A 27,643-nucleotide genomic window follows, 5' to 3' on the forward strand; every position below is an offset into this window, starting at 1 on the left:
GGCGGCCGCTCCGCTGCGGGATACCGTGACGCCTGTGGACATGGGGCCATAATCTCATCTCTTCTCCGAAATTTCCAGTCATCATAAGAATCCCTTGGTTCTCTACCCACAACCCGGCCATCAACTGGGAATCCAGAACTATCACCTTTCCAAACACGGTAAGGTGAATTGTCAATCTAAGATGCCCACACCCAGTCAGGGGCAAGACCCACGAGTGTCCACCTAGAAGACGAAAAGTACCCACCACAAAACTAGTCATTCATCGACGTCTGCGGCAAAGATAATGCCGATCAACTGCCCCCTTATCGGCCGTATGATTGTCCTATTGAGCTGCTTCCTAGATCTTCTATTCTGTTTGGGTGTATCTACATCCTTTCAGAACCAGAATTAAAAGCCCTTTGGAAATATTTGGATGAAGATTGAAAAAAGGCTTTTATTCAGCCCTCTTACTCCCCGGCAGGAGCACCCATATTTTTCTACTCTTCGACCATGCGTTGATTACCAGGAACTGAACAAGATCACTATTAAGAATCGCTATCCTCTCCTGTTAATCCCAGAACTGCTGAAGAGGCTGCAGGCAGCAAAAATCTTTACAGAACTGGACCTCAGAAGAGCATATAATCTGGTATGGATCTGCCTCGGAGATGAATGGAAAACAGCGTTCAGAACAAGATATGGACACTTTGAATGTCACATTTTGAATTGCATTTGTCTCGTGCCTATGTGTAGTCAGTGTCTTTCATGTTCCATGAATATGTGGATTGCACCTCTGCAGCACTGAATAAGGTAACTGTCTGGTATGTGAGAATGTCTGAGAAATGTATCTTGTTGTCTGTCACGTGAGCATGAGATATATATGTGGATGCACGGCTTGAGTGTGAGGTCTCTAGTTCCGGTGCTAGCTTGTGAAGGAACCTACACAGACACCTTCCGTTTTTTGTGGGCCATAATGGAGGAGGCTGAGAGACATCCCCAGCCATCCCTGGGCCCGTTACACCCAGGAGATGCCAGTGGTGTCAACCCACAGGAGGAATTGACAGAAAGAGAGAGTGAACCGCCACCGCAGTGTGGAGTGTATTCCAAACGTGAATTCACTGAGGCAGAGGGGACCTAAATAAATCTAGCCCTTTCACAGATAAGCATGCCAAATGTGAGTGCAGACCGGTAGAGAGCTGGAGAGTAGAAGAGGTGTTTGTGCCGGGCACGGAGCCCTACAGATAACTGAGACTATAGATTCCTCGGTGAACCTGTGATGTCCTCTCTGTCGCACCACTTTGTGATTTCTACACCAATTGTCCAGCTGGCATGAATTGTATTGTGCTTGGACTGTAAATAAGCTTCACAAGTAAAGGAGCACTGCCGACCGTTCCCGGCTTTGCTATTTAAACCTGCTCTGTAAGTGTGGACCAGATATTTCATCATCCAAATTCACTGCAGTGGAAGAAACGACGGTGTCACCCGTGACAACAGTTCGCCAAGGTAAACCGCACAGTGGGATACCCTCAGTTACTTGGACTGGTCCCGTGCTACACTCAGGGTGGGAGATGGCAGAGCCCCGTGACAAGGCCCAAACTCTACCCCACTGTCTCCTAGGCTGAGGGCCTGCTCCTTGGACGCTGCAGCTATACTGTTATACTTGGCCACACAACCACAGTCGCCATGTAGCCCTAGCCTATAACTGATTTGGGGAAGTTGAAAGAAAACTCTAGGAAAATTGGGTTGGTTTTTGCTAAATGTTTTATTTTGGGCCTGTATTTTTATGGAATGGTGGGTATGTTGGTAGTGGGACCTGCCATTCTCTCTTCCTCCAGTACAAGTTTCAAATAAGGTTTCCAATAAGCTGAAGTGAAGCTGCTGAGCCAACTAATGGGGCATAATGCTGTATTCACATTAAGGGATCTGGACGCAGTAAAAACCAAACCAAAAGCAGCAATGGCAAAACCACATGCGTTTTTGTGGTTAAAAAAAAGTAACCACAGCAAAAATGTACGTAGTTGTGCTAGTGCTGTTTTTGGTATGTTCATTACCGCAGACAAATGGTCCTATGTGAACACAACCTAAAAAGGCTGCAGCTACGGCAGTCAAAGTTTAGAGCCTGCAGAGCTACACAAGTGTGTTGTCTGTAGTCTAAACCAAAGAGCTCTACACTGAATGTACTATAGGTGAGATAACCTAGTGTTTGTGTTAGTTAGGACAGACAGGGATATTTCACACGGGACTACCTCAAGCTCACGAGTAGCATTCATTCTGGGGGTCCACAGAACAGGAACATGCAAATATCAGCAGTCTGAGATGCCATTCACTGCTTATCTGTATATAGTGCAGCGGGTGTACTGCGTCATTCTTGTTTTGGAGGGGTGCACTCCTGACCCAGGGCCCAGCGGGGGAGTTACCTGTTCCCCTTTGGACCAGACTGATTCTGCCTATGCCGATTGCCTTTTACTAGCTTTAGTTGTATGTGATTTATGATGCATCTCTATCTAGTACAGCCTTCATTGACTGCTCAGGATTGCTCAGCTTTTATCTGTGTTTTTTAAATTGTTTTATTGAGCAAAAGAAATGGCAGTGAAAATAGCAATGTGAGAAGACAGGAAGAAGGCCGTTCTACATGACATTACAATTAATAGCCATATGCAAATCATTAGATGAAACTGGCACATAAGACAGAAGTATTACAAAACAATTCCATCAATCATTAAGGTCAGTCTCACACGACCGATCTGGATTCCTCATGCGGGTGTCCACAGCGGAATCTGCGTACCTGCTATTTCTGCATTGCGGAAGACCATGGACGCTTGCCATCAGTCATGCACAGTACAGATTTTTTTTCTAAATATCTGACGAGGGTACCCGCAGCCAATCCACAATGTCAATTCCGGATGGGCTGCGGGTCGGATGGCCTCCATTGACTTCAGTGGAGGTTGTCCGTACAGAGTTCACTGCAAAAGAGAGCATGCTGCGATTTTTCCTCCGCTCGCAGAATACGCAATTCGTTTCTCCAAGTGTGAAGGAAAAAGTGGCAGTTGTCGCATCTTTATCTGAATCCAGATTATCTGTCAACAGCTTCTATAGGCCTCTTAAAAGGAAACCTGTCACCACTACCTCACCCTTAAAACTAACCTCAAAGGCCAGCCGGAGTTGAAAAATCAATCACTTCTATTGACCACTTTTTTCCTAATGAGTCCATGTACCTCTGCAATTTGATTTTGAACTTATCCTGAAATGCATGCAACTTAGCAGAGAAGAGTCATCTGGCCCAGAAGAGTCACACTGATTCAGGAGCTGCCAAGCTAACCACATTCCTTTCTCTTGATAGTTTTTATTCTGCATAACAAGGCATGCAATAAGCTGTCTATCAAGAGAAAAGGAGGTGTGGTTAGGTTGGCTGACCATTAATCAGCATGACTCTTCTCAGCCAGATGACTTACTGCTTATTTGCATACAGTGCCAGATAACTTTGGAACTTAATTGAAGTGATCTACTTTTCATTCCTTCATGACCAGTGAAGTCAGTTTTAGGGGTGAGCTGGTTGAGACAGGTTCCCTTTAAGGATGCCACTTTAGTCTATAAAAATTACTGATCTTCTTGATCTGTCACGGTCAACTGTGGAAGTTGTTATTGTGAAGTAAAACCTAGAAGTAGCAACAACTCAGCCACAAAGTCGTAGACCATGCGTACTCAGTGGGAGTCCTGAAGTAAGGGCTGCATAAAAATTGCCAATCCCCTGTTGCATTCACTTCAGAGTTCCAACTTGTATGCTTCCAACCTTGTGGCAACTGATTGAGGAAGGCCCTTACGTATTCCAACATAAATGTGCGCAAAGCAAGATCCAAGAATTGGTTCAATGAGTTCAATGTGGAGGAACCTGAGTGTCCTACAGATAGGGATGCCAACCAGACGGTATTTTTCCTGCCAGGCAGGTGCCAGTGTTTGGTTTTTTTTAACAGCCATATTACAGGCCGGTATTTTCGTCAGGGTCCTGCCTGCGATCATCTTACAATACTGCTTCTTCGGGCTTATTTACATAAGCGTATATCAGTCGGGTTTTCAAGCCCGGCCGATATACGCTTCCATCTAAGCAGTTTCCCCCCTTCCCTCCCCCTCACCAGCTCTCTGTCTCTCTCCTCCAGTCCTTCGTTTGCAATGGGAGTGGGTGGGATGGGGCGGAGCTAAGCTTCGCTCTGTCCTGCCCACCGCCATTGCTGACTATGAACAAGGGGCAGGGAGGGGGCAGGAGCTTAGCTCTGCCTCATCCCGCCCACTCCCATTGCAAATTGCTCGAAGGGGAGGAGAGAGGCAGAGAGCCAGTGAGTGGGAGGGAAGGGGGGGAGCTGTTTGGATGGGAGCGTATATCGGCCGGGCATGAAAACCCGACCGATATACGCTTGTGTAAGTACGCCCTTCCTCTGTATGAAGTGAGCACACCTCTCCGGCCGCGTCCCCGCAGCCATGCCCACATCTGTCTGCTCGTTCTGCCCCTCCATCCTGTCCTGCAGAAGACGTGGACTAGGTTTCCTTTGGTTCAGTAGAGCGTCCCTCTTTGACCATAACAAATATGGATGATTAAGAAACAGCACATCACGTACCCACATCCAACAACCTGCAACGTCGTACAGTCGGATACGTCGTGACATCAGCACTAGAGATGAGCGAACGTACTCGGTAAAGCACTACTCGTCCGAGTAATGTGCTTTATCCGAGTACCCCCCCGCTCATCCTGAAAGATTCGGGACGCGCTGCGGAGCGGGGAGCTGCAGGGGAGAGCGGGGAGCAACGGAGGGGAGATCTTTCTCTCCTTCTCTCTCGCCCGCTCTGCCCCGCTCCCCGCTGCGACTCACCTGTCAGCAGCGGAGCGCCCCGAATCTTTCAGGACGAGCGGAGAGATACTCGGATAAAGCACATTACTCGGACGAGTAGTGCTTATCCGAGTACGTTCGCTCATCTCTAATCAGCACGCATAGGACACAGCAGGCAGTTGATTTAGAATTTGTACCATGACAAACAGAGTGCGACCAGTGCCCGAGTGTGCGGCCCTGAAAGGGAGGTGAGGGGCTCCTCGGGGGCCTCAACCAGTGCAGGCAGCTCCGGAGGACCCGACCACCAGACCCCCCGATAGGATGGCTCAGGAGCTGCTCAGGTGAAAGTTCTACTGCGGAGCCAGGACTGTAGTGAGAAGTAACTGTGTAATGTGTCCCCAGCCAGTCCTAACACTGCCAGTTCTTTAAGTGTTAATCACACTACCATACCTGTCATTCTATACCGGTCATAGAGATGTCAGTCACTCAGTGACTCGAATAATAAAGGAGAAAAATATGCCATGATAAGACAAGCCTCCAAGACACGACCCCCGACACGCCCTTTTTTTAACCATGGGCGGTATTTTTTCATGACAAAGGTGGCAACCCTACCTGCAGATAGCTCTGAACTCAAGCCCATCAAAAACCTTTGGCAGGGGGCGTGGCCTAACCGTAATCAGGAGCAGATGCACAGCAGGAGAGCTCCAGCAAGGTACCCTTATAATCTGGTGCCATTGGGCCTCCTGCTGGTCCATACTACATCCTAAGCACTTTCATGGCTCTCCCAGAGCACAGAGACACGCGAAGAGGGTCTTTTTTGCCTGATCTGCCACCACCGGAAATTGTGGCCTAGTCATCGGTTCAAAGTCGCAGGCTACATTTACAGGGATGCCAGTGACGACAAATTGGACCTCTGGGAGTCAGGAATCCAGACAGTAGAGCCTTGGTAGAAGCCCCGTAACCTGGGGGAATAGGTGATGAGCCCTCCTAGAGTGCACTAAGCCATGAAAATCGCAGCCTGAACGCAGCTGGGAGGGTTTGCAGTCCAGCACCCTGGGGGGAATGCAGACTCTGCCCCAATCCCTCACCATACACAGCAGCATTAGTGGCCTCAGGGAGATGCCTGCTTGTTCCCTGTAGCAGATTCCCACACTGAAAAATAAGAATTAAACTCATTTAGGATCAAGCACCGTAAATTTTTGGCACTTGTTCCTGGGCTTTAATCCCAGCCGATAGTAAAAATATGATGAGGATTAAAGCTCCTTCTTCTGCCATCAATCAGTGGCATGTTGGGTTGTCAGTAGTTAGTCACAGCTGAGAATCCTCAAGGAGAAGGCAGGAGTTTTTAACCCTCTCTGCCTTCTTCTTTCTTTAGTACACAGCGCTCAATGATCACTATGTACTATAAGTGAAAGCGGAAGGGTTTCTTCCACTATGGAAACTGGCAGTCATGTGACTGCCGGGATTCCCTAAGACAGCAGAGCTGCAGGGTCCTATAAGACCCTGATCAGTTCTGTCAGTGATTATTGTCACTACAGAGATGTGTTTCATTGCAACTGGGGCTCCTATAGGATGCTGCAGCTAGAGTGGAAAGTTGTGTAATAAAAAAAACCCCAAAACATGTGAATGTCCCCCAGAGGTCTTATATGACATCATGGGGAACATAGTAAAAAAAAATTACATAAATAAGTAAAACAAAATTACAGAATAAAATAAAAATATATACATAAAAGAGCAAAAAAACAAAAGCTGACGCCAACCAACACTGTGGCCAAATGTGCCCTGTAATTTAAAACCATACATATTATATATCAAAACGTCCAAAACAAAATGAGGGACCCATTCTCATACTTTATTTTTGTGTAAATAAAAAATAACTATAAATATTACAAAAATCCTTTGTTTAGCTTTTTATCCCCAATAAAAATAAAAATAAAAAAAGTCAGTGAAAAAGATATTTAAAAAATAGCCTTATATGTCACTGAAAAAAAATGCAGCAAAAATAATTTTGGTAGCTGAAGGAAAAAATAAGGTAGTTAAACCGCCACATGGGTAAAATTGCTAAAATGTGTCTGGTCCTTAAGGTACATAACAGCCTGGTGCTTAAGGGGCTAAAGCTACAGCGCAGCTAGCAGGAATATCAATTCGCATTTCCACGATTGTCCGGTAGCAGTTAATATTCGTCTTATCCTCCCTCAAGGCGAGCTTAACAAAACACGAATCCCCATGCATTTCAGATGTACACCAACCTAGTACGCATTCACGTCCCAATATAGCTCCAAAGAAAAGCAACTTTTATTAGAACTTGAGCACACCCACACAGCTGCCTACTGAGGCTATGTAGCAGTCACATTCTACTACCAATAACATGTACCTCAGCATCTCTATACAGTCTAACGCTTCAAACCACTTACCATCCTCTCTAACGTGAATGGCTAGAGGAGGCCACTAGAAAACCACTTAACATCAAAGAACAATCAGTTAAAGACCTGCTAGAAATGGCCACCACTCGTTCCAGCATGCATGACAAATACCGTCCACCTTCAAAGCAGCAAACAGGCGCTATGCAGGTATCCTCCTCCGCCTCTAGCCAAATGACCCCTGACTCACTTCCTCTACCTTCATATAGTCCAGATACAGATTCGCTATCTTAGGATTTCTACGGCCAAGAGGAAACTGATGTCACATCTGAAGCGCCAGATGTCCCAGATTCACCTTCTGCAACGCTAGTGTTGCAACCGTTCTGAGGTTCCCACCGTGCCTTCAGGCCAGACCAGGGTTTAGCAGCATTCCTACCTCTCCTGGAGCTGAGAGGTGTGGAGGTTGCAAAATTAATGTCAGTCAGCACCTGGTGCTAAGTAGCTCTGCTCCTATTTAAGCAGTGCTAACTGTTACTCCAGTGCTGGTCAATGATTCACTGCAGTTCTATGTTGGACAGCGACGGAGCAACACAGTGTGGTGGAAGCTCTGCTGGATAAGCTAAGTTCTTTGCTGTTTGGTTTGGTTTTGTTCTCCTTTTTTTTGCGCTAGGGCTCCCAGTTAGGGACTGGTTAGTGGCCCAGGTTTGAGTGCAGGCTCGCACTTATCAGCGCGGTCAGTCTGCCGAGTAGGCAGGGTCCCCTCCTGGGTTAGGGGATGATAGGGAGAGCTTTCCCCTTTAGTTTTTGTTTCCTTTTGCACAGTTGTGCCTTTGATTTATGTTATTGAGGTTGCACGTTCTCGGGACGCAACAGATTGACCAGCCCTTACCTACTCAGGGAGATTCTGTGCTGTTACTATGAATCCCCTTGAGGTTTTGTCACACCAGCTTGGCACGCTGGCTGCTGAGCTCGCTGAGATAAAACAGCGACAAACTGCGCTGCAGGTTCCCAGCAAGGAGCCAAAAAATGAGCTACCCGACCGTTTTTCTGGTGATAGGCAGAAATTCGGATCCTTTCGGGATGCCTGTAAGCTCTACTTTAGACTGCGTCCAGTGTCTTCAGGGGACGATGCCGAGAAGGTGGGCATTGTCATGTCCAGACTGCAGGGGGTGCCGCAGGCATGGGCTTTTTCATTACCCCCAACGTCTGAGGCCTTGGACTCAGTGGATGACTTTTTTGCTGCATTGGGTCTAATCTATGACGACCCAGACAAGATATCGGTGGCTGAAGGGAATATCAGACGTTTACGACAGGGAGACTCCTCTGTCGAAGATTATTGTGCTGGGTTTCGACGTTGGGCAGCAGAAACCCAGTGGAATGACCCTGCTTTAAAGAGCCAGTTCCATTGGGGTCTATCCAATAAAATCAAGAATGTACTGGTAGGTTATACAGTACCACGCAGTCTTGATGAGGCCATGTCTCTGGCTATCAAAGCTGGGAGACAGATCAGGGAGAGACATCAGGAACTCTCCATAGATTCTGGCTTCTTATCAGCGGATGTGGAAGAGCCCATGCAGTTGGGGTCTCTGGCTGCCAGGGCTAGGAATGGGAACAAAGTACAGTGTAAAGGTCGTTGCTTTTCCTGTAACCGCATTGGTTGCATGGCTCAGTGTTGTCCCCGTCATAATTGCCAGCCAGGACTTGATGACCGGGAGATTACTGAGGGGGCCCCTCTAGGCCATACAATTTCCTGGATATCACCCTCCAGACTGGTGCTTCCTGCTGAGATCCTGTCTGATAGTGTGGGCAACCCCATAAGAGTCCTTCTGGATTGTGGAGCTAGTATTAATTTAATACATCGGGAGACGGTCAGACGTTAAGGCTTAGAGATGAAGGCTCTGGAGTCTCCCATCCCAGTATCTGCCATTGATGCTGCTTCACTATCGCAGAGAAGTCTGAGGTTTTGTGTGCCTAACGTCCGTTTAAAAATTGGGCTGTTCCACATGGAGATTATAACATTATATGTCATAGAATCCCTCCCTTCGCAAGTAGTCTTGGGGCTGCCTTGGCCACATCTACACAACCCGGTAGTAGACTGGGAGAAGGGGGACATTGTTAAATGGAGCCCTAGGTGTTTGTCTGGTTGCATTTCTGTCGATCTAGCTTCTATTCAGGCAGAAGAGCTGCCAGAAGTCATCGCTGACCTCTCTGATGTGTATTCCCCAGAGGGGGCAGACAGATTGCCACCGCTCTGACAGGGGGATTGTGCAATTAAACTCCTCCCTGACTACGAGTTCCCCAGGAGCCGCATATCCCCTCCTGAGAGACTGACGCTCAAAGATTATACCCAAGAGGGTTTTAAGATGGATCCTGAGAGGGTTCAGAAATTGAAGAAGTGTCTTGCTACGGCTCCAGAACTGGGGCAGCCAGATTCTTCTGGGCATATTATTGCCGAGGTCCAGAGAGAGTTACGGCGAGCAGTTTGGCGGAGAAAGCGAGTTGCTAACAGTCACCGCTCAGAGGGGGCGGAATTCCGTGTTGGAGACTTGGTTTGGTTGTCTACCAAAATTATAAAACCCAAACAACCGTCCGCTAAACTTGGCTTGCGATTTATAGGTCCATTTAAAATAACTGAGAAGAGTAATGCGGTTGCTTTTCGGTTACAAATTCCCAGTGCGATGAAAATTAACAATGTTTTCCACAAATCTCTGCTCAAAAGATTCATCGATCCTGGGAATGACCCTCCACCCCCGGCTCCTGTGCTAGCGGATGGGGAGGAGCAGTTGGTAATAAGTCAAATTTTGGACTCCCGTCGAGTCAAAAAATTTCACAGATCAAACCCTGGTCGTCCTGATCTTAAGGGCCGTGGGGCCCCTCCTAGAAGGGGAGGTACTGTTGCAGCCGTTCTGAGGTTCCCACCGTGCCTTCAGGCCAGACCAGAGTTTAGCAGCATTCCTACCTCTCCTGGAGCTGAGAGGTGTGGAGGTTGCAAGATTAATGTCAGTCAGCACCTGGTGCTAAGTAGCTCTGCTCTTATTTAAGCAGTGCTAACTGTTACTCCAGTGCTGGTCAATGATTCACTGCAGTTCTATGTTGGACAGCGACAGAGCAACACAGTGTGGTGGAAGCTCTGCTGGATAAGCTAAGTTCTTTGCTGTTTGGTTTGGTTTTGTTCTCCTTTTGTTTTGCGCTAGGGCTCCCAGTTAGGGACTGGTTAGTGGCCCAGGTTTGAGTGCAGGCTCGCACTTATCAGCGCGGTCAGTCTGCCGAGTAGGCAGGGTCCCCTCCCGGGTTAGGGGACGATAGGGAGAGCTTTCCCCTTTAGTTTTTGTTTCCTTTTGCACAGTTGTGCCTTTGATTTATGTTATTGAGGTTGCACGTTCTTAGGACGCAACAGCTAGGTCCTGCTCTTCCACGCCAACCGAATTACTCCCCAGACGCCATACTCCTATCTAGATTTAAAGACTTGCTAGCCAGTGAACTTTCCAAAAGAAGGGCAACCATTACCAAAACCCTCAGGCAAGACTTAGCAGATATTGGGAGAAGGCTAGATTGTCTAGATCCAAAGTTGACTGCACAGTATCAAGAGTAAACCAAAATTCCAGGATGATATCAGATTTACAAGAATAACTGTAGGCTGCTAATTTGAAAATAGAGGACCTTGAAAATAGATCCAGAAGAGAAAACTTTAGGATCAGGGGGTTACCCGAGAGCATCACAGACATACCCAAAGCAGTCTCTGAGCTCCTTTTACTACTTATTTCAGACATTGAGCCCTCACATATGGAACTAGACAGAGCCCACCAGGCCCTGGCAGCACAGTGCAAAGAAAGAACCCCCGAGACATCATAGTAAAACCTCACTTCTATTTCATTAAAGAAAACGTCATCCAAGCATCAAGAGTTTGACAAACCATCTCCATTGCAGGCCACAAGATTTTCAATGCTCTCCTACAAACTCCATATTTGTCCCCAATAGCCAATAGAGCCTTTATTCGTGTAATTCCCAAACCTAATAAAGACCACACAATGTGTGAAAACTATTGCCCTATTTCCCTAATCAACAATGACCTAAAGATTCCCTCTAAAATTATGACCATTAGACTCAATACCTTCATAAGTCAATACATTCGCCCCGACCAGGTCGGATTCATCCCAGGCTGTCAAGCTTCTGATCAAATGAGAAGGGCAATTGACAAATTTTCGGCTCTGCGGTCCGGATGAGATGGGGGAGGGAAATAGGCAAGAACTTGTCCTCAGCCTAGATTTATGTAAAGCCTTCGACTCAGTTCCATGGCAATACTTATTCTATATTCTTGAGGGAATGGGATTTGGAATGAAATTCAAAACCCTTATTCAAGCACTGTATTCATTCCCCTTGGCGTCGGTCCAGATCCGCGGCTTTGAATCCAAGGCAATAACAATTGAGAGTTGAACAAGCCAGGAATGCCCCCTCTCACCTCCTATTCGCATTAGCAATTGAGCCTTTAGCAACTATGCTAAGAGCAAATGAGAACGTGAAGGGTATTCACATTGGGAGACAGGAACACAAATGCGCCCTTTATGCAGATGATGTATTACTGTTTGTCTCCTCCCCTCTCACTTCTCTCCCCAACATATTTTACATTTTGGACAAATTTGGAGCAATCCTAAGCCTTAGAGTCAACAACACTAAATCGCTGGCCTTCAATACCCCCCCCCCCCCCCCCCCCCAGTGCTTAAACTCTTGAAACTTAATTTAAATTTTCAGTGGGTTATTAAGAGCCTTCCATACCTGGGAATACACCTCAAATTCTTTTGAGACCATATACCGAGCCGACAATCCCCTCCTGTTTAAAAACCTGGAACAAGACCTGAATATATGGGTGCCCTACAATCTCTCCTGGCTAGGCAGAATCCACTCCATCAAAATGTCATGCCTTACAAAAATTCAACATCCTAAAGTACTACCACGCAGCCCAATTAGCACAATTAAAATCTATATTCTCCCGCCATAATAAGCCCCAATGGGTTTCGATTGAGGTGCAGGCAGTTACCCTCCAATCATTCTTAGGGGTGTTTTGGCATAAAATGGAACACAAAAGAGCAATTATGAGCCCTACCCTGTCTTTCTCTCTCGCATTATGGGGCAGACTATCCAAAAGATATAACCTAATATCTAGACACCTCCCTATATTTAGTATATTTGGTAATCCTGCTTTCCCCCCTGCTATGAATAAAACTGAGTTTGGTTGGTAGATAGCCCAAAAAAATCATCAGAATAGTTGACTTTGTTAACAAATAAAGCACTATGTATTAACTTTCCGAAAAAAGGTGAAATTTGGCGAATGTGTCTATATTTGAAGGCCCTTGCAACACCTACGGATAAACTCCCATACATGAGGAGATGGGAAAGGGAGTTGAGTGAAGAATTACCAATTTCGGATTGGCATAAAATTGCTTTATCACATGCCAAACTCTATTAATGTTTCAATCACTGAGGCTGGCTACAAACTCCTATTGCAATGGTACATGACTCCCAGGAGAATCTCCAACATGATCCCAGGGACATCAGGCCTCTGTTTTAGGGGATGTGAAGGGGAGGGCACCTTTTGCACATTTGGTGGAACTGCCCAAGGCTCCACCGCTTTTGGATTCAGGTAGACACCCTAATATTCACCATCACAAATTTGTCGCTACACAAATCGCCCTGGGAAGCCCTCTTGGGTAGAAGGATTCCCAACACCCATGAATATACACATAAATGCATATACTATTGCTTTCTATCTGCACATATAGCAAATCGCTCGCTCCTGGAGGTAAACATCAGTTAGTATCAGCTATGTGAAAATTTATTTACCCTGGATCATGGTCAATGAGAACTTGGCAGCCATTCTTATAGATTGCAAAACGCTGTGTGAAAAAATATGGTCGTCTTGGTACCAATACTCTCTTACCATGTGCCTGTGGAGTTCAACAATTAAATCCCAGGTCCATCCAGTGCATCCTATCCTACATTCAAGTATATTTTCCACCCCACCCCCACAAGCTTACGAAGTAAAATAACCATCAATTCAGATAATAGAAGGGCCCATCCTATTACTCCAACCTAGATAATACATACTGCCCTATTCCCTCCCCCTTACTCTACCCCACATGTGTCAAACACAAGGCCCGCGGGCCGAATCCGGCCCGCTGCCTTGTGTTATGTGGCCCGCGGCGTGCCGACGGCCGCTCACCACTGTAGTGATTACCAGCTGGGGTGCCGCAGCTCCCCGCTGGTAATCACACTGACAGCGCTGATCCCTTCTCCCCTGAGTCCCCTGCTCTTCAGTTCCGCAGGAGAGGACTCAGGGAGGAAGCGTGCCGTGCTGCTCACTGATGTCAGTGCACACCCGGACGCATATGAACTTTTTCCACAAGACTTCTGCACTTGTCAGCAATTCCAGCAATCTGATTGGGGAATCAGCCAACCCAGAGAACCAAACAACCAATCAGGTTACTGGAATTGCTCAATAGTGCAGAAGTCTTGTGGGAAAAGTTCATATGCCACCCGGGCTCTGCACGATCCGAGGAGGAACGGTGCTGACAGCAAGGAGGAGGTAAGCATATGGCTGGGGAAGGGGGAAGTTAATATTGCTGCTGGGGGGTGAGGGTTAATATTGTTGTTGCTGGGAGAAGGTTAATAATGCTGATTGCTGCCGGGGCTGAGGGAGTTAATATTGCTGGTGTGTTGGGGGGGGGGGGGGGGGTTAAATTGTTGCTGGCAGGGGGTTAATATTGCTGCGGGGGTCGGGTGGGGTGGTAATATTGCTGGTGGGGGTTAATATTGCTGCTGGCAGGGGGTTAATATTGTTGCTGGCAGGGGGTTAATATTGTTGCTGGCAGGGGGTTAATATTGCTGCTGGGAGGGGGTTAATATTGCTGCCGGGTTGGGAAGGGGAGGAGGGGGGGGGGTGTTAATATTGCTGCTGGGTGGGTGGGGGTTAATACTGTTGCTGGGAGTGGGTAATATTGCTGCTGGGAGGGGGTAATATTACTGTAGGGGTCGCTATTACTACTGGGGCCACTGTGGGGATCGCTATTACTAACTGGTCTACTGTGGGGGTCAATATTTTTACTAGAGCAACTATGAGAGTCACTATTATTACTGCGACCACTATAGGGGTCACTATTTTTACTGAGGCCACTATCAGAGTCACTATTACTACTGCGACCACTATGAGGGTCACTATTAGGGCTCGTTCACACGGGCGTAATTGTATTTCGGTCGCACAAATATGCTACGTATTTGCGCAATCGAAAATCGCTTATGCCTGCGTATTTGGGCACGCAGAAAAGAACGCAGATGGGCCCCTGAGATGGTGCGCAAATATGCATTGAATACATAGGCTTCCTGCGCATTCACCACGTATTTGCGCGGCCCATTCACTTCAATGGCCTATCGGGGTGCGTAGTTTGAAACAATATAGGTCATGCTGTGTGAGAATATACATCATGTGAATTAAATCATTGACATGAATGGCTTCTGTTCTCTGCATATTATGTACGCAAATACGCTGGTGTGAACGAGCCCTTACTATACTGTCTTACAATCGGCCCTTTGAAGTTCACCAAAAACCTGATGTGGCCCCCCAGTGAAAATGAGTTTGACACCCCTGCTCTACCCTTATGTGTTTCGCTTGTCTCCTTCTAATATATTATTTTCACTTAAGGTTTCTTTCTGTTATCACCATTATATGAGGGGCAAATGTTATTGAAGAAATAAGAATTTGAGACTTTTTTTCAAAAATTGGTTATATAACTATTGTAATCTTGAAAAATTCTGTTTCCTCCTGATTTGAAATATGATTGTAATGTTGAAATTTGAGTGATCATATCTTCTCAAAAGTAATAAAAATTATTGTTAACCAAAAACCTTTGGCATGGACTGGAATGCTGAATGGAAGCCAGATCTTTTCATGCAACATAAGCACTTGACCTCATGCCAATTGGGTATATATTCCCACAATCATACTCTGAAATCTTGTGGAAAACCTTCAAAGAAGATTAGATCACATGCTTTTATAGCCAGAAAACAGGGGACAACTACAAATAGAACCCTTCCCTCCCTCGATTTGGAACAGAATGACCAACATACATATAAGTCCAATATAATGTATGGTTCGTAATGTGTTTTTCATGGTTTAGCACTGCATCCCCTTCACTGTCTTATCTGAGGTATCTACTGTGCAGGGAAAACTTTGAAACCATATTTTTAGTATAAGTAGGTTTCCTTTCTGATGGAACTGGAACCCCAACTGTGAGAAAGTAATAGCATAACTAAGCAAGATCCCATCACGTTTTTTAAAGACAAATATTTTACTCCCATTTCTAGATGAATTAATTAGAGATGCAACCCTTTTATTTCATTTCCTTTTATCTTATTTGCTCACAAATTTATAATTCTGTCCTGAGAATCCCCCGACCGAACCCCCTACCACCCCTGACCGCGGATAACACTAGTAAACTCTAATCTTCTTACCTTCCTATCTTTAAGGTCCTCTATATGAAATTTGAAAAAATGTAAAATGAAATATCAGATTTACATCCAAAATAAAAAGAGAAAGTGCAAAGAGAAGTGCATTTTAGTAATAATGATGCAATCTATAAAAAATAATTTTTTTCCCTTTTAGGATTCTAAACACCAAATATGGAACAATATTTTCTGAATACAACAGAGTAAGTATTTGTTGTCAAAGAATAGTTGTAATAACCTCCAATTATTATGATATATTACATTGTTCTTGGTTATTTAGCATATACATAATACATACCGTATGGTAGATTAAAAGGGTACTTGCATGAAGCAATGTTAGATAAAATGAAAGCCCAAATAAAATGATATACTATAAACTACCGTCAGTAGACTGCAGGCTAATACAGTCAGTGTCTGCAGTCTGGTGACACAATATTGGCTGCATTAAATAGTAGCCAGTATCATGATGATAGACCCCAATCAGCTATGGCAATAAATTATCTGCCTAATCTTGTGCCGTGCATAGACACTGAGCACTTGGTGGTTACACAGACCCATATGCAGCAAGCAGCAATGCACTGTGTGTTATGACTTCTTCCTACCGAACCCACTATTAAAGGCGTTTTCCAGGCTAAAACTAGGACAGGTCATCAAAAGCAGATTGGTTGAGGGTCCGCTGCTTTGATCCCCAGCTGATGAGAAGCTGCTGCGGATGACCCCGTTTAGTATTGCAGTTCTCTCCCATTGAAGTTGTCCTTCTTTGGGCCACTTTGGAAAGGTTCTATACTAACCCCATTGGACCTGCTGATTTGTAAATACCCGGTTATCTAGCCATCACAATATGACTCAGTTCTAGTCAACTTCTAGAACTAGTTGTTCACTTTCTGCCTAATATATTTCACCTCTTAACACAAGATAATCAATGTTATCCACTGCACTTGTAGAAAGACTTGTAACTGCAGGCACGGCTCTCACTAAAATTAATAAAAGCTGTGCCTGCACTTACAAGCGGCGGCCACTACACAGGGGTTGGCACTGAGATTTCCGCTGCTTCCAGTCTGACCTCTGTGTATTTGCGGCGCTGACAGTATGCACCAGCTCAGCTGATTGGTCGGGATCCCGAGCGGTGGACCACAGCCAATCGACTATTGATATCCTATCCTGAGGATAACCCCTTTAATGTTATGGTTGATCAGTGTATTGTTAACTAATAGTACTTGCTACATAACAGAAAAAAGAGTATTTCACTCTTCAGTATAGTGCACAAGAGACCAGATAGGTTGCATTATTCATATTGAGCGAGTGCATTCCTTCAAGCATCACAACCTTAGTAACATCCAATAACATTTCATTTGTTTTTAAAAAGTTAAAGTGTTGCCACGTATTTGCCAACGATTCAGCAATATTAGCCATCTTCTTGACAATTCCTGTAATTTGTGTAAGCTATATCTAGTCATAACCAGTTCAGTAGAAGCAGCCATGTTTATAATAAGAATAAGATATACTAAAATTATTGCAAAATATGACAGATTACGGAATAAGAAGAACATAAGTAAAACATCACCTTACACTACTAGCGCTCATCCTGGAGTCTCACAATAGAGCGCAGCTCCTCAGGCATGTTATGTTGCCAAGCTATTTCCATGTCAGCATTCGTAGAGGATCTAAAGAATAAACTGAATCAAAACCCCACTGTTGAACTCTAACATGGCAACAAATAGAACAAATTACAAATCTGTATTTCACGGTACGGCGGCACAAACATATTCAATAAAATAGGGGATGGATTTGGGAATGCAGTCAATAAGGTTTTGGGTTTTGTAAATTTGCAGTCAAGTTCTTGGATTATGAGTGACATCTTGGCAATCTCTATATGATGGGGGTATTCTAACCTGTTCTCACCTACACTTACAATAGTAATTTGTAGTTACATAATATATGTATGACATAAAATCCCAGCTAGCTAACAGGCATAGCGAGCCATCACTATATGAAACTGGGCATAATGTTAATGTGTTATAATGCTGGATGACGTTATATGCCATATTTGTCCTCTATTAGTGGTATGCTGACTCAGCATGAGGAATCCACCAGGTCCAGCAGTGTTGGCAGCAGACCAAGTGCAAAAAACATCTATGGTAATTACATTTATTACAATTATTTTTATTTCAAGTTATGACATTGTTTTTGGCACATCTTTAAAGGGCCACTCTGACAGAAACACAATTTTCCATCCTGCACCCCTAACCTGATTGCCTGTCACACTCTGGAGGTCTTCTCTATGTATTTCAGCTACTTCCATGCAGTGCCGCCCCCCTGTCTGATGCTTATTAGGCACTATCCTGAGCGAGAGTTTTTAGCTTTATTTTCACATCTGACCCATGATGCATTTGCTACAGGTTGTACAATTTCTGCCTGTTTGGTGGACAATTTAATTATCATTACCTTCTGTATTCACCTAAATATTATAAATGTGTGACAGGAACTGTGTGATCATCGTCAATAATGGTAATAGAAGAGTCTGTGTCCCCCTCTAGATCATTTCTATGGTAGGGATCATGTAACAGCATCACACAGATTATGAAATTGACTAGAAACTCCATACGTGACCCCAAGTAGATGTGAATAGGTCATAATTGAGATCACATGATCATCTGAGGAAGGAGATAGAAAGAAATAACTAACCGAGGTGACACTAGCCGACATATATACTGGGGGGAAAGCTACATAATGAATGAATAAATACATTTTTTTTAATCGCCAGAGTAGCCCATTAATATACACACTATTATCTAATAATAAGAGACATGAAAATATTAACATAATTCACCAAGTTTCATGCCTTGCTGTTTTGCAGCATTCTTTCTTGTGATGCAGTGCAGACAGTATAACATAAGCACTGGATAGGAAGAATCTGTATTATTATTTAATAAGGCTCATGTACATAGTTGTATTATGGGTCCATATAACCTCCAAGTTGTACTGAGCCTTAGGGCTTAAACACATAGAAGTGTTTTACTCCCGTTATACGGCTGTGAAACTCACAACCACAAAATGTCATGAAAAGAAGCTATTGATCCTAGCGGGGTTCTTGCGCGATATTACTACGTACGAGAAGAAATAGGGCAGGATATATATTCCCACTTTTTTTTCAAACTCGAGCGCAATAGTGTAGAGTTTAAATAGTCAATATAAAAAAGGGTCATGCGCTAATACACTCTGTAGCAGTGTAGTGGCGCATACGCCCATGTATTTTTGCCCTTAATATAGCATTCAGACAAGTGAATGGGACCTTGCCGTATCTCTGTATGCCTCTGATTTCATATGGAGCAATACAGGGGTTTTTGTGTTGGAAATTCTGTGAATCCAACAAAAATATGACAGGTTCAATCAGAATCTATAAGTACAATGGTATTCTCCGGAGCATTTCTTCTAGAGGAAGATTCTCTGTACATATGCAGTCAATAGAGATAGAGAGCAGCTAGATACTAAGGAGCCTTTGGACCTTTCACATGAGATGGAGCATTGTGCAACAGCATTACAGAATACGCCCTCCTACAGAATATTCAGTCCCAAAATTTCCTCTGCTAATGTGCAGATTTTGGTACCGAATTGAAAACAGCAAAATCCTGCCGGCAATTCCACATCAAAGTTTGCAATTAGTAGTGTGGATTTTGGTGTGGAATTCAGGGACAGCAAATATTCTGTCCTGTGTGAAAGGTCCCATACATGCTCTGGGCACTGCTGTAAAGGCTCTTCGCACAAGTCCCTACTTTGCATGAGTCATAAAGTCTCACTTTGTAAGGGCTTAAACACATGGGCATATGTGCTAATGCGCTCGCTGCTACGGAGTGTATTAACGCATGAATCATTTATTTTTTTTTACAATTCAAACTCTGCGCTACTGTGCACAAGTTTGAAACAAAAGAGGAAAGATAGGTCCTGGCATATCTCTTTTGTATGGAGAAAGACTATGTGAGAAAGATAGGGCAAGTCCTATGTTTTCTCGTGTGTCCTGTAATACGCGAGAATTCTGATTAAAATCAATGGTTTGGTTTTGTTTCGTTATGTGGACTTGATTTTCACAGTCGCAAAAAGGGACAAAATGATGCATGTCTGTTTAAACCCTATGCTGGAAAAAAACTACATCAAAAACTGCAAGTTGATCTAAAATCCTACATCTAAGGGATTCTTCATTTGGGCGTGCTTTTTGTCCTCTTATGTTGGCATGATTTCAATGGTTTCTTTTTCACTAGCGGTATTCTCACTCGTTAATACTACGTGCAGGAAAGATAGGGCAGCACCAATCTCCCTGCTCTTTTTTTTTAACTCATATGCTATGGCGTGGTGTTTGAACAGCTACAGAGGAAAAAAAAAACACCAATGCGAAACTATGCTCTGTGGCGACAAACGTAGCTGTGAGAGCCCATTTTGCTGCACAGCCCATATTAATTACAACTAGCAGCAGACTCTATCAGATACCATATATCAGACCAAGATTTTCTGTAGAAGAGCTCCTTCACACAGGAGACATTGTGCAATTTCAATGGGTTTCCTCATTTTCTGCATTTTTGAGCGGATATTTCCATAGGGGGGAAAAATACACGGCATGCTCTATTTTTATGAGTGTTTGCACATCCAAGGTTCAATAGGAGTCTATGGGGGTGCTCGCACGCTGCTCGATGAAATTGCGCACGTAACTGTGTGTTTTTGCGGTGTTAATTACTAACACTGGAGCCTAATTAGGCTGTTGATCCAGTTAAAACCCGCACGGGTGTTTCCTGCACCAATGTGAACAGGCCCGGCTGCACAAAAAAGTACAGTAAACTGAGCGGGCGCCCAGAGCAGTATTTTCAATGTCAATTGGGAAAACATGGTTCAATAGACAGCACCAAACACAAAAGTATGTGGCCTGTGATATTGTTGCTCTGTTCACACTGTATTATGGATCAAAATACAAATGGTCAGAAAGAAATAAAATAAGTTATCTAAAGAGTTAAAGGTTTTTTTTAAAGATTATAATATTAATGAGCTAACCTCAAAATAGGTAATCAATATCAGACTGATGGGATCCAACATCCGGTACCCCCACAGTCAGCCGTCTGCAGATGCTGCAATGCACATCTCTGTAAGGTCTCACACTAACTTGCGATAGCATTTTTGCGAGAAAAAAATCGCAGCGATATCGCAGATGTGAACTTGCATTTTTTGTGCGATTGCGATGAATTTTTGTTCTCTGAAAACCTGCATTGCATGGTAGGAGTATTTAATGCCTCCCTTGCATTTTTTTATGGTCTTGCTTTTGTCCAAACTTCCTCCGCACTGCTGACATATTCCACACAGAAAACATAGCACCATCGCATCGCATTCTCGCACGCGTTATGCGTTTTGCGATGCGATATTACAGCACTCCATTGACTTACATTCAAGAAGAATATAGCACATCGCAAAGAAATAGGACCATAGCACGCAAGAAAAAAACGCAACCTCGCAGACGTGAAAACATGGCAAATGAGCACAGCTACATTAGACTCAATGCATTTCAATGTCATACAAAAAAACAGCCTCGCAACATCGCAAAAACGCTATCGCACGTGAGTGTGAGCCCTAAACTGTATAGTGGCCTACTCCCAAACTGCAAGCTCATGCTCATTCAAGTGAATGAAAGAGGGTTGCAGTACCATTCTGGGTCACTAAAAAGAGCTGTACTACTTCCCACACACAGTGGTTTTTTTCAAAGAGCTTGTCGGCAAGGGTACCAGACACCAGACCCTCACTGATTTGATATTGCTGACAATAGCATCATTATTACAGACCAAGAGAACTTTTAAAAACCTTTCTAGAATAATAACCAGAATAGATCATCACTTTCAATGTAATCAAAGTGAGAATTCACTATTAAATGTCCACCAGTTTTCCAATGTAAAAGAAGTTACAAATTGTCATACAAGCAACACTTGTGCAAAAATTTGCAACTTTTTCTGATTTTCCGATACTCTCCTGTCACTTTTCCAAAAGTAGCTGGGGCTTAGCTGGAAGGCATAGGTGCTCGTGGTCCCACAATTTAACTACAATTACGCCATAAATTACAGTAACCTATAGGACAAATTTATGCACATAGCAGATGTAGACTTTCCTTTTTGACGCCAGTCCAGCAAAGATGCACTAAATGTATTAAGGGACCTCACACTGACATATTAAACATCCGTCCTGCCAGATTTCACCCAGTGGTCTTGTAGTGTTAGAAACAATATTGTATGGGAGTTCCTGTTGGCTTTAATTGTATTTTTGGCTGTGTTGCAGATCAGAGGAAACAATATGCTCAGTCTTTGTCCAAGGGTGACTTCAGCTTCCATCATCGAGTAGAGGTAATGAAATGCTACTTTTCCTAGTTATTATGTCACGTTGTCAAGAAGTAAATGATTAAAGTACATTTAAAATAAATATTAAAGGACAACAAAGTGGAACTTCATTTGCAAGTAAAACTGTGCAGTACATATGCAGAGATATAAAGCAACCTTACTTAAAGAGCGCCTGTCAGGTCACTAATCAGCCCTGGCTGCCGACACTACACTATAGGGACAGGCACGCTGACTCCAGCAGTCTGTCACTTATACTAATTAGTTGAGCCACTTTTAAAACTTAGGTTTAACAGTGTGCAGCGTGGGCCGTTGGGAGCTCAGCGCGACTAATATTCATATATATACCCGTCAATATACGCTGCTCCCTCCTGCACCTCCCCCCTCCATAACCCCCGCCCACAACTGATGATTGATAGGTCTCTCCATATTCAGAGAGATCCATCAACCAGGGACAATTATGAACCTGACAGGTTCCCTTTAAATAATAAAGCACAATAAACACACGGTAACATTTCATGAATGTGTTGGTTGCAGCACCTGATGACATGCGAACTTGATAAGCGGCTGCGAAATGCACAGGATTGCCTGAAGCATCTCAACTTATTAGATGCAGAAGGGAAAGTTTGGGGACAAGGAATGATTATGGAGGTACAAGATGGAGAACTGGTACTGACAGACCTGGAATCTCGGGTAAGTTATCTGCTTACATATCTGATAGTATAAAATAATGTTTGTGCTTCCTATTTATTAAATAAACATAATACTTTGCCAGAGTCACAGACTGCAATTTATAAGCTGCTGTTATGTAATTAAGAAGACTTGTTTTAGAATTGCATTTGTTAGACCAAAGCAAATACATTTACCAATTAATAATATTTTCCCAGACTGCTCTAGCATTTTATAGGTATATCAGATTCCCTTACGCCTCATTCACACAGTTAAGTAAAATGTCAGATTCCCATCAGCTTTTTCCATTGGAAATCTGACACTAGTGATGAGTAATTAGTGGAGTAATTGCTTTGTATCGTTATTGGGCCGATTTCACAATAATCAGGAAGGTTGATTCTGACTCCCATTAAAGTCAATGGGAGTAAAAATCGGGTTCACTAATTTGACCTATAGAAGGTCACAAATGCAGCCGAAGCCCCCTAAATTGCATGGGAATACAGTCACACATCTAGGGAACACTGTGCTCATCCAAAAAATGGTTCAAAGTAATGTAAGGAATGCCATCATAGGGTCTCTGGGATCAAAAATTGCACCAAGGAAGACAGCAAATATGCTGCTTGTTTGAAAAGCAATGTCATACAAATTTTGCCATATGAAAACAGAACTCTAGTACAGGCCTCCTTCAAAGAACAGCTGTGGGGCTACCAAAAATGCCACTACATAAGACAGCAGGTGTGCTGTCTTGGTTTAAAAGGATTATCATAAATTTTACAAGGAGAAATTCTACCAGGTGAAGAGAACAGATGAGCATGGGCCCCCTCCAAGGAAAAGCTGTAGAGCTACAGATGTTTCTTGTGCTTTAGAAATGTTTCTTTTTGGAAGAAGGAGGAGGAGAAAACATGGCATAAGCAGGAGAAGGAGAGCAGAAGTAGGTCTGATATACGAGATACCACAGGACATCATGATTCTTTAGGAAGTGAACTAAGATTTATTTTAGTGTCCACCCGACATGTCAAATCTGTTAGTGACATACAAAAGAATTACACAAGGTTATATACCAGGTAGGCAGGCAGGCTTATTAAGTGTTAATTCTCTATCGTCTTAAACTATCTCTACGTCAGACAAAGAACCCAGGAAGAAAATAATCTTCTACTTTCACTTTTAGAAGAAGCAGGGGGGTTGGAATGTAACTTGGGCTTTCTTGGTATCCAAATACAGCAGTGTAAGTCAGATGCATCCCACACAGACAATATTAGTAGTATATGGTATTTTTAGTAGAAAATATCCTAGTTAACTACATTTTACATAAGAGGAAGAGAAGTTAATAAGACAAAGGTTAGTATGCAGTAGCTATATCCTGTGTGCATAGAATCATTTAGGAACAGCAGAAAAGTCTATAATATGCCTTAGCTTTCTGACTGATAACAGAGAATAATAGCAGTTGTTTCAATGTTACTTTTTGTATGTCCTCATACCACAGTTCCACCACCAGCAGCAACAGCACTTGGAACTCACAGTGTGGTCTTTGATATAAACCTATGTTCAGTCATATGTTAGTAAAAATTGCCAGCATGTTAACTAATCAGTGGAACCTGCCATGGGGGTGCAGACGTCAGGTGAAATCCTCACCTGGTTCATTTTTATAAACACTAGGTGATTCACATTGACAAGGCAACTGTTAGGTGGATTCACAACTGGCTGAGTGATCGTACTCAAAGACTGGTTATAAAAGGCTGCACATCCAATGGAAATAATGTGTTATAAAGCTGTTCAACAGTTTTATAAATGATCTAGAGGAGCGAATTAAGTGGAAACTGATCAGATTTGCGGTAGACACAAAGCTAGGAGAGATAGCTAATACTAGAGAAGACAGGGAGAAGATCCAAAAAAGCTTGAACAGTGGATTTTGACTAACAGAATGATATTTAACAAGGAGAAATGCAAAGTCCTATATCTGAGCAAGAAAAATGAAAAAAGCATATACAGGATGGGAGGAATTGGGCTAAGCAGCACATGTGAAAAAGACTTGGGTATACTAATAGATCACAGACTCAGGGTGCGGGCAGACGAGCATAGGCGTATTTACGTTCGCACGAGCGCAACGTATAATCGCCCGAGCGATCGTTTTTCACCGATCACGACCAGAGCTAGAAAGTGTATTTTCGTTTGTTCCTACTTTGCAAACGGTCTTTTCGGCGATCGAATATGCGTTGGCGCGTATTTCGGTCGCATATGTTCCGTTTTTTTTCGAATTGCCGTTTTTACGCGCCGTAAAATCGCCCATGTGAACGAATACATTCGAAACCATTGCCTCAGATGGTCACGTATATACGTTTGGTCGCAAAAACGCGCCGTTTATGCGCTCGTCTGCCCGCACCCTGAACATGAATCAGTAATGTGATGCAGTAGCAAAAAAGGCAAACACAATTCTAGGATGTATTAAGAGAAGCATAGAGTCTAGATCACGTGAGGTAATTATTCCCCTCTAATCTTCCTTAGTCAGACCTCATCTGGAATACTGTGTCCAGTTCTGGCCACCCCAATTAAAAAAAGACATAGACAAACTGGAGCAAGTTCAAAGAAGAGCTACCAGGAGGGCGAGCAGCCTGCAAATCATGTTCTATGAGGAATGGTTAAAGGATCTGGGAATGTTTAGCTTGCAAAAAAGAAGGATGAGGGGAGACAATACAAATATCTACAACTGTCTTCAAATATTAGAAGGGATCAGCCATATCCTTATCTGCACAAGGAAAGACTAGAAGCAATGGGATGAAACTGAAAGGGAGGAGACACAGTTAAGATATTAGACAGTGAGGGTGATCAATGAGTGGAACAGGTTGCCACGGGAGGTTGTGAATTCCCCTCCAATGGAAGTCTTCCGACATAGGCTAAACATAGATTTAGTAAATCCTGCATTGAGCAGGGTGATGGACCTGATGACCCTGGAGGTCTCTTCCAATGCTACAATTCTAGGATTCCTCTATAGTTCTCCCATGAGTAGAGATCTGTGTTGGAAAAGACATCCCTCTTTCTTGCCTAAAGCTACCTTCCCTGTGATTTTGAGTAATAGCGGACTAGCCAAACAGTTGGAAAATGAGTTTCCCTTCCTCCTACTTCTTCAACAACAACATGTCATTGTCCCTTAGGCTCTGTAATGTCTGTTCCAGCAGGCAGACAATAGGGACTGTCATCCTGATTGGTGCGTCATCACAACTAACCACTATGGTCGTTTCATCAAAGCAAGCTAAAAAGGCACACACATTTTTGATCTGCAGGCACTCCACAGGTAGCAAGTGACCAACCTCCATACAGCACCTACTAATGGCATACATCTGGTACTCCAGATCGCTCTCTGCTGCAGGCTCAAGCCTCTGCAAAATATGCAATGTGCAATTCCACCATGTAGGCACGTCACAGGTGAGACGGTTGGGTGGTAGCCCGAACTGCCACTACACCTGCACCCAGGGGCATAACTATAGAGGGTACAGGGGATGCGGTTGCAGCCGGGCCCAGGAGCCTTAGGTGGCCCATAAGGCCTCTCTTCGCCATATAGGGAGCCCAGTACTATGAATAAAGCATTATAGTTGGGGGCCCTGTTTCAGGTTTTGCATTGGGACCCAGAAGCTTCAAGTTATGTCTCTGTGCAGCATGGTTTAGGTATGGGCACGGGCACAGAAACAGATAGAGGCCCCAGCTCACATTTTGCATCAGGGCCCCTGAGTCTTTAGTTACGCCCCTGCCTCCACCAGACAAGAGGCGGCTGAGAGTGAACACCAAAAGTGAGAGCACAGTCTCCTTTCCTTTTGCAGCACTAGAAGATGTAAACCTGGGTAATTGTTTAGGAAACGCTACCAGGTTCATCACATGGGCCAGGCAAGGTACATGTGTGCGATTGCCGAGGGGAAGGGCTGCCAGCAGGTTGGTCCCATTGTCACACATGATCATGCCTTGCTTCAAATTAAGCAGGGTTAGCCACTTGCTAGCCCGTGTGCAGAGCCATCAACAGCTCCTTGGCCGTGTGGCTGAGCTACCCTAGACATATTAGTTTTAGGACATTTTTTGGCATTTACCACATGCACTGCTGTATGGAGGTTGGATTTTATCTTGGTCCATCCTCTACGACCTCCACAACGACTACCAACATATCTCCAACCCTTGCTTTCTTCATGTTTCCTTTTTAGTTTTTTCTGTTTACTTTTTAGTTTAGTTTTGTGTAACTTATAAGCTAGCGTTATAGGTCTAATGCACACGGCTGTGACGGGCTCCGCAAATGGAATACCGCAGCGGAGTCCGTCACGGCACCCCTCAAAGATCCCATACTTATCTCCGGATCCACGGCCCGAAGTCCCACATGATGCACTGGCGTGCTTGCGCAGTGCAGTGCATGACGCTCCGGCAGTGTCACATGGCATGCCGGCAGGGTCATATGATGCGCCGGCGGTGGGCGGGGAAGCGTTTTCATGCTATTTTCCGCTGTGCCACAGCGAAAGTATAGCATGACAGATAGCTTCCATTGTCTGCAATGGAAACTGTCTGCCCGTATACCCACGGCAAATAGGACATGCCGCTGGTAATTTTACGCTGCGGAATTCCACCGTGGAATTTCGCAGCGTGAGCATTAAGCTATTAGTTTCAATAGAACCTAATAGCTGTGGGGAAATGCCGCAGATTTCCGCAGCGTTTTGCACGCCTGAAATCTGGCCATGGGCATTAGCCCTTAGTTTGTAGAAAACCACTGCTAGACTGGTGACATGACATTTGAGAGCACTGACATGGACTGTGTGTATGTGTGGTTTCCCTGTTTGGTTTTCTTTTTATTTTAAATGTAATTTCTGCAAATAATTTATATTGGCCGGACTGCCGACTATGAATGACATCTGAGGCCACAAACAGAGAACTGCAATATTCCCCATGCCAAAGCAGAATTTGTCCACCTGCTTCAGGCTGCCTGCAGACGGCC

General features: G+C 44.2%; 1 protein-coding gene across 2 annotated transcripts in view; it reads left to right on the forward strand.

Moving 5' to 3' along the window:
• EPS8L3 (EPS8 signaling adaptor L3) overlaps positions 1-27,643 on the forward strand; it is a 91,903-nt gene that overhangs the window by 14,708 nt on the left and 49,552 nt on the right. For both annotated transcript variants that reach the window (XM_066598684.1, XM_066598685.1), the window contains exons 2-5: positions 15,810-15,855; positions 17,714-17,790; positions 21,956-22,020; positions 22,549-22,704. In XM_066598684.1, coding sequence (XP_066454781.1) covers positions 15,827-15,855; positions 17,714-17,790; positions 21,956-22,020; positions 22,549-22,704 — 327 coding nt within the window. In that variant the 5' untranslated portion in view covers positions 15,810-15,826. The remainder of the gene's footprint in view (positions 1-15,809; positions 15,856-17,713; positions 17,791-21,955; positions 22,021-22,548; positions 22,705-27,643) is intronic.

Source organism: Eleutherodactylus coqui, chromosome 4, assembly GCF_035609145.1.
Source record: "Eleutherodactylus coqui strain aEleCoq1 chromosome 4, aEleCoq1.hap1, whole genome shotgun sequence".
NCBI classification, from domain to species: domain Eukaryota; kingdom Metazoa; phylum Chordata; class Amphibia; order Anura; family Eleutherodactylidae; genus Eleutherodactylus; species Eleutherodactylus coqui.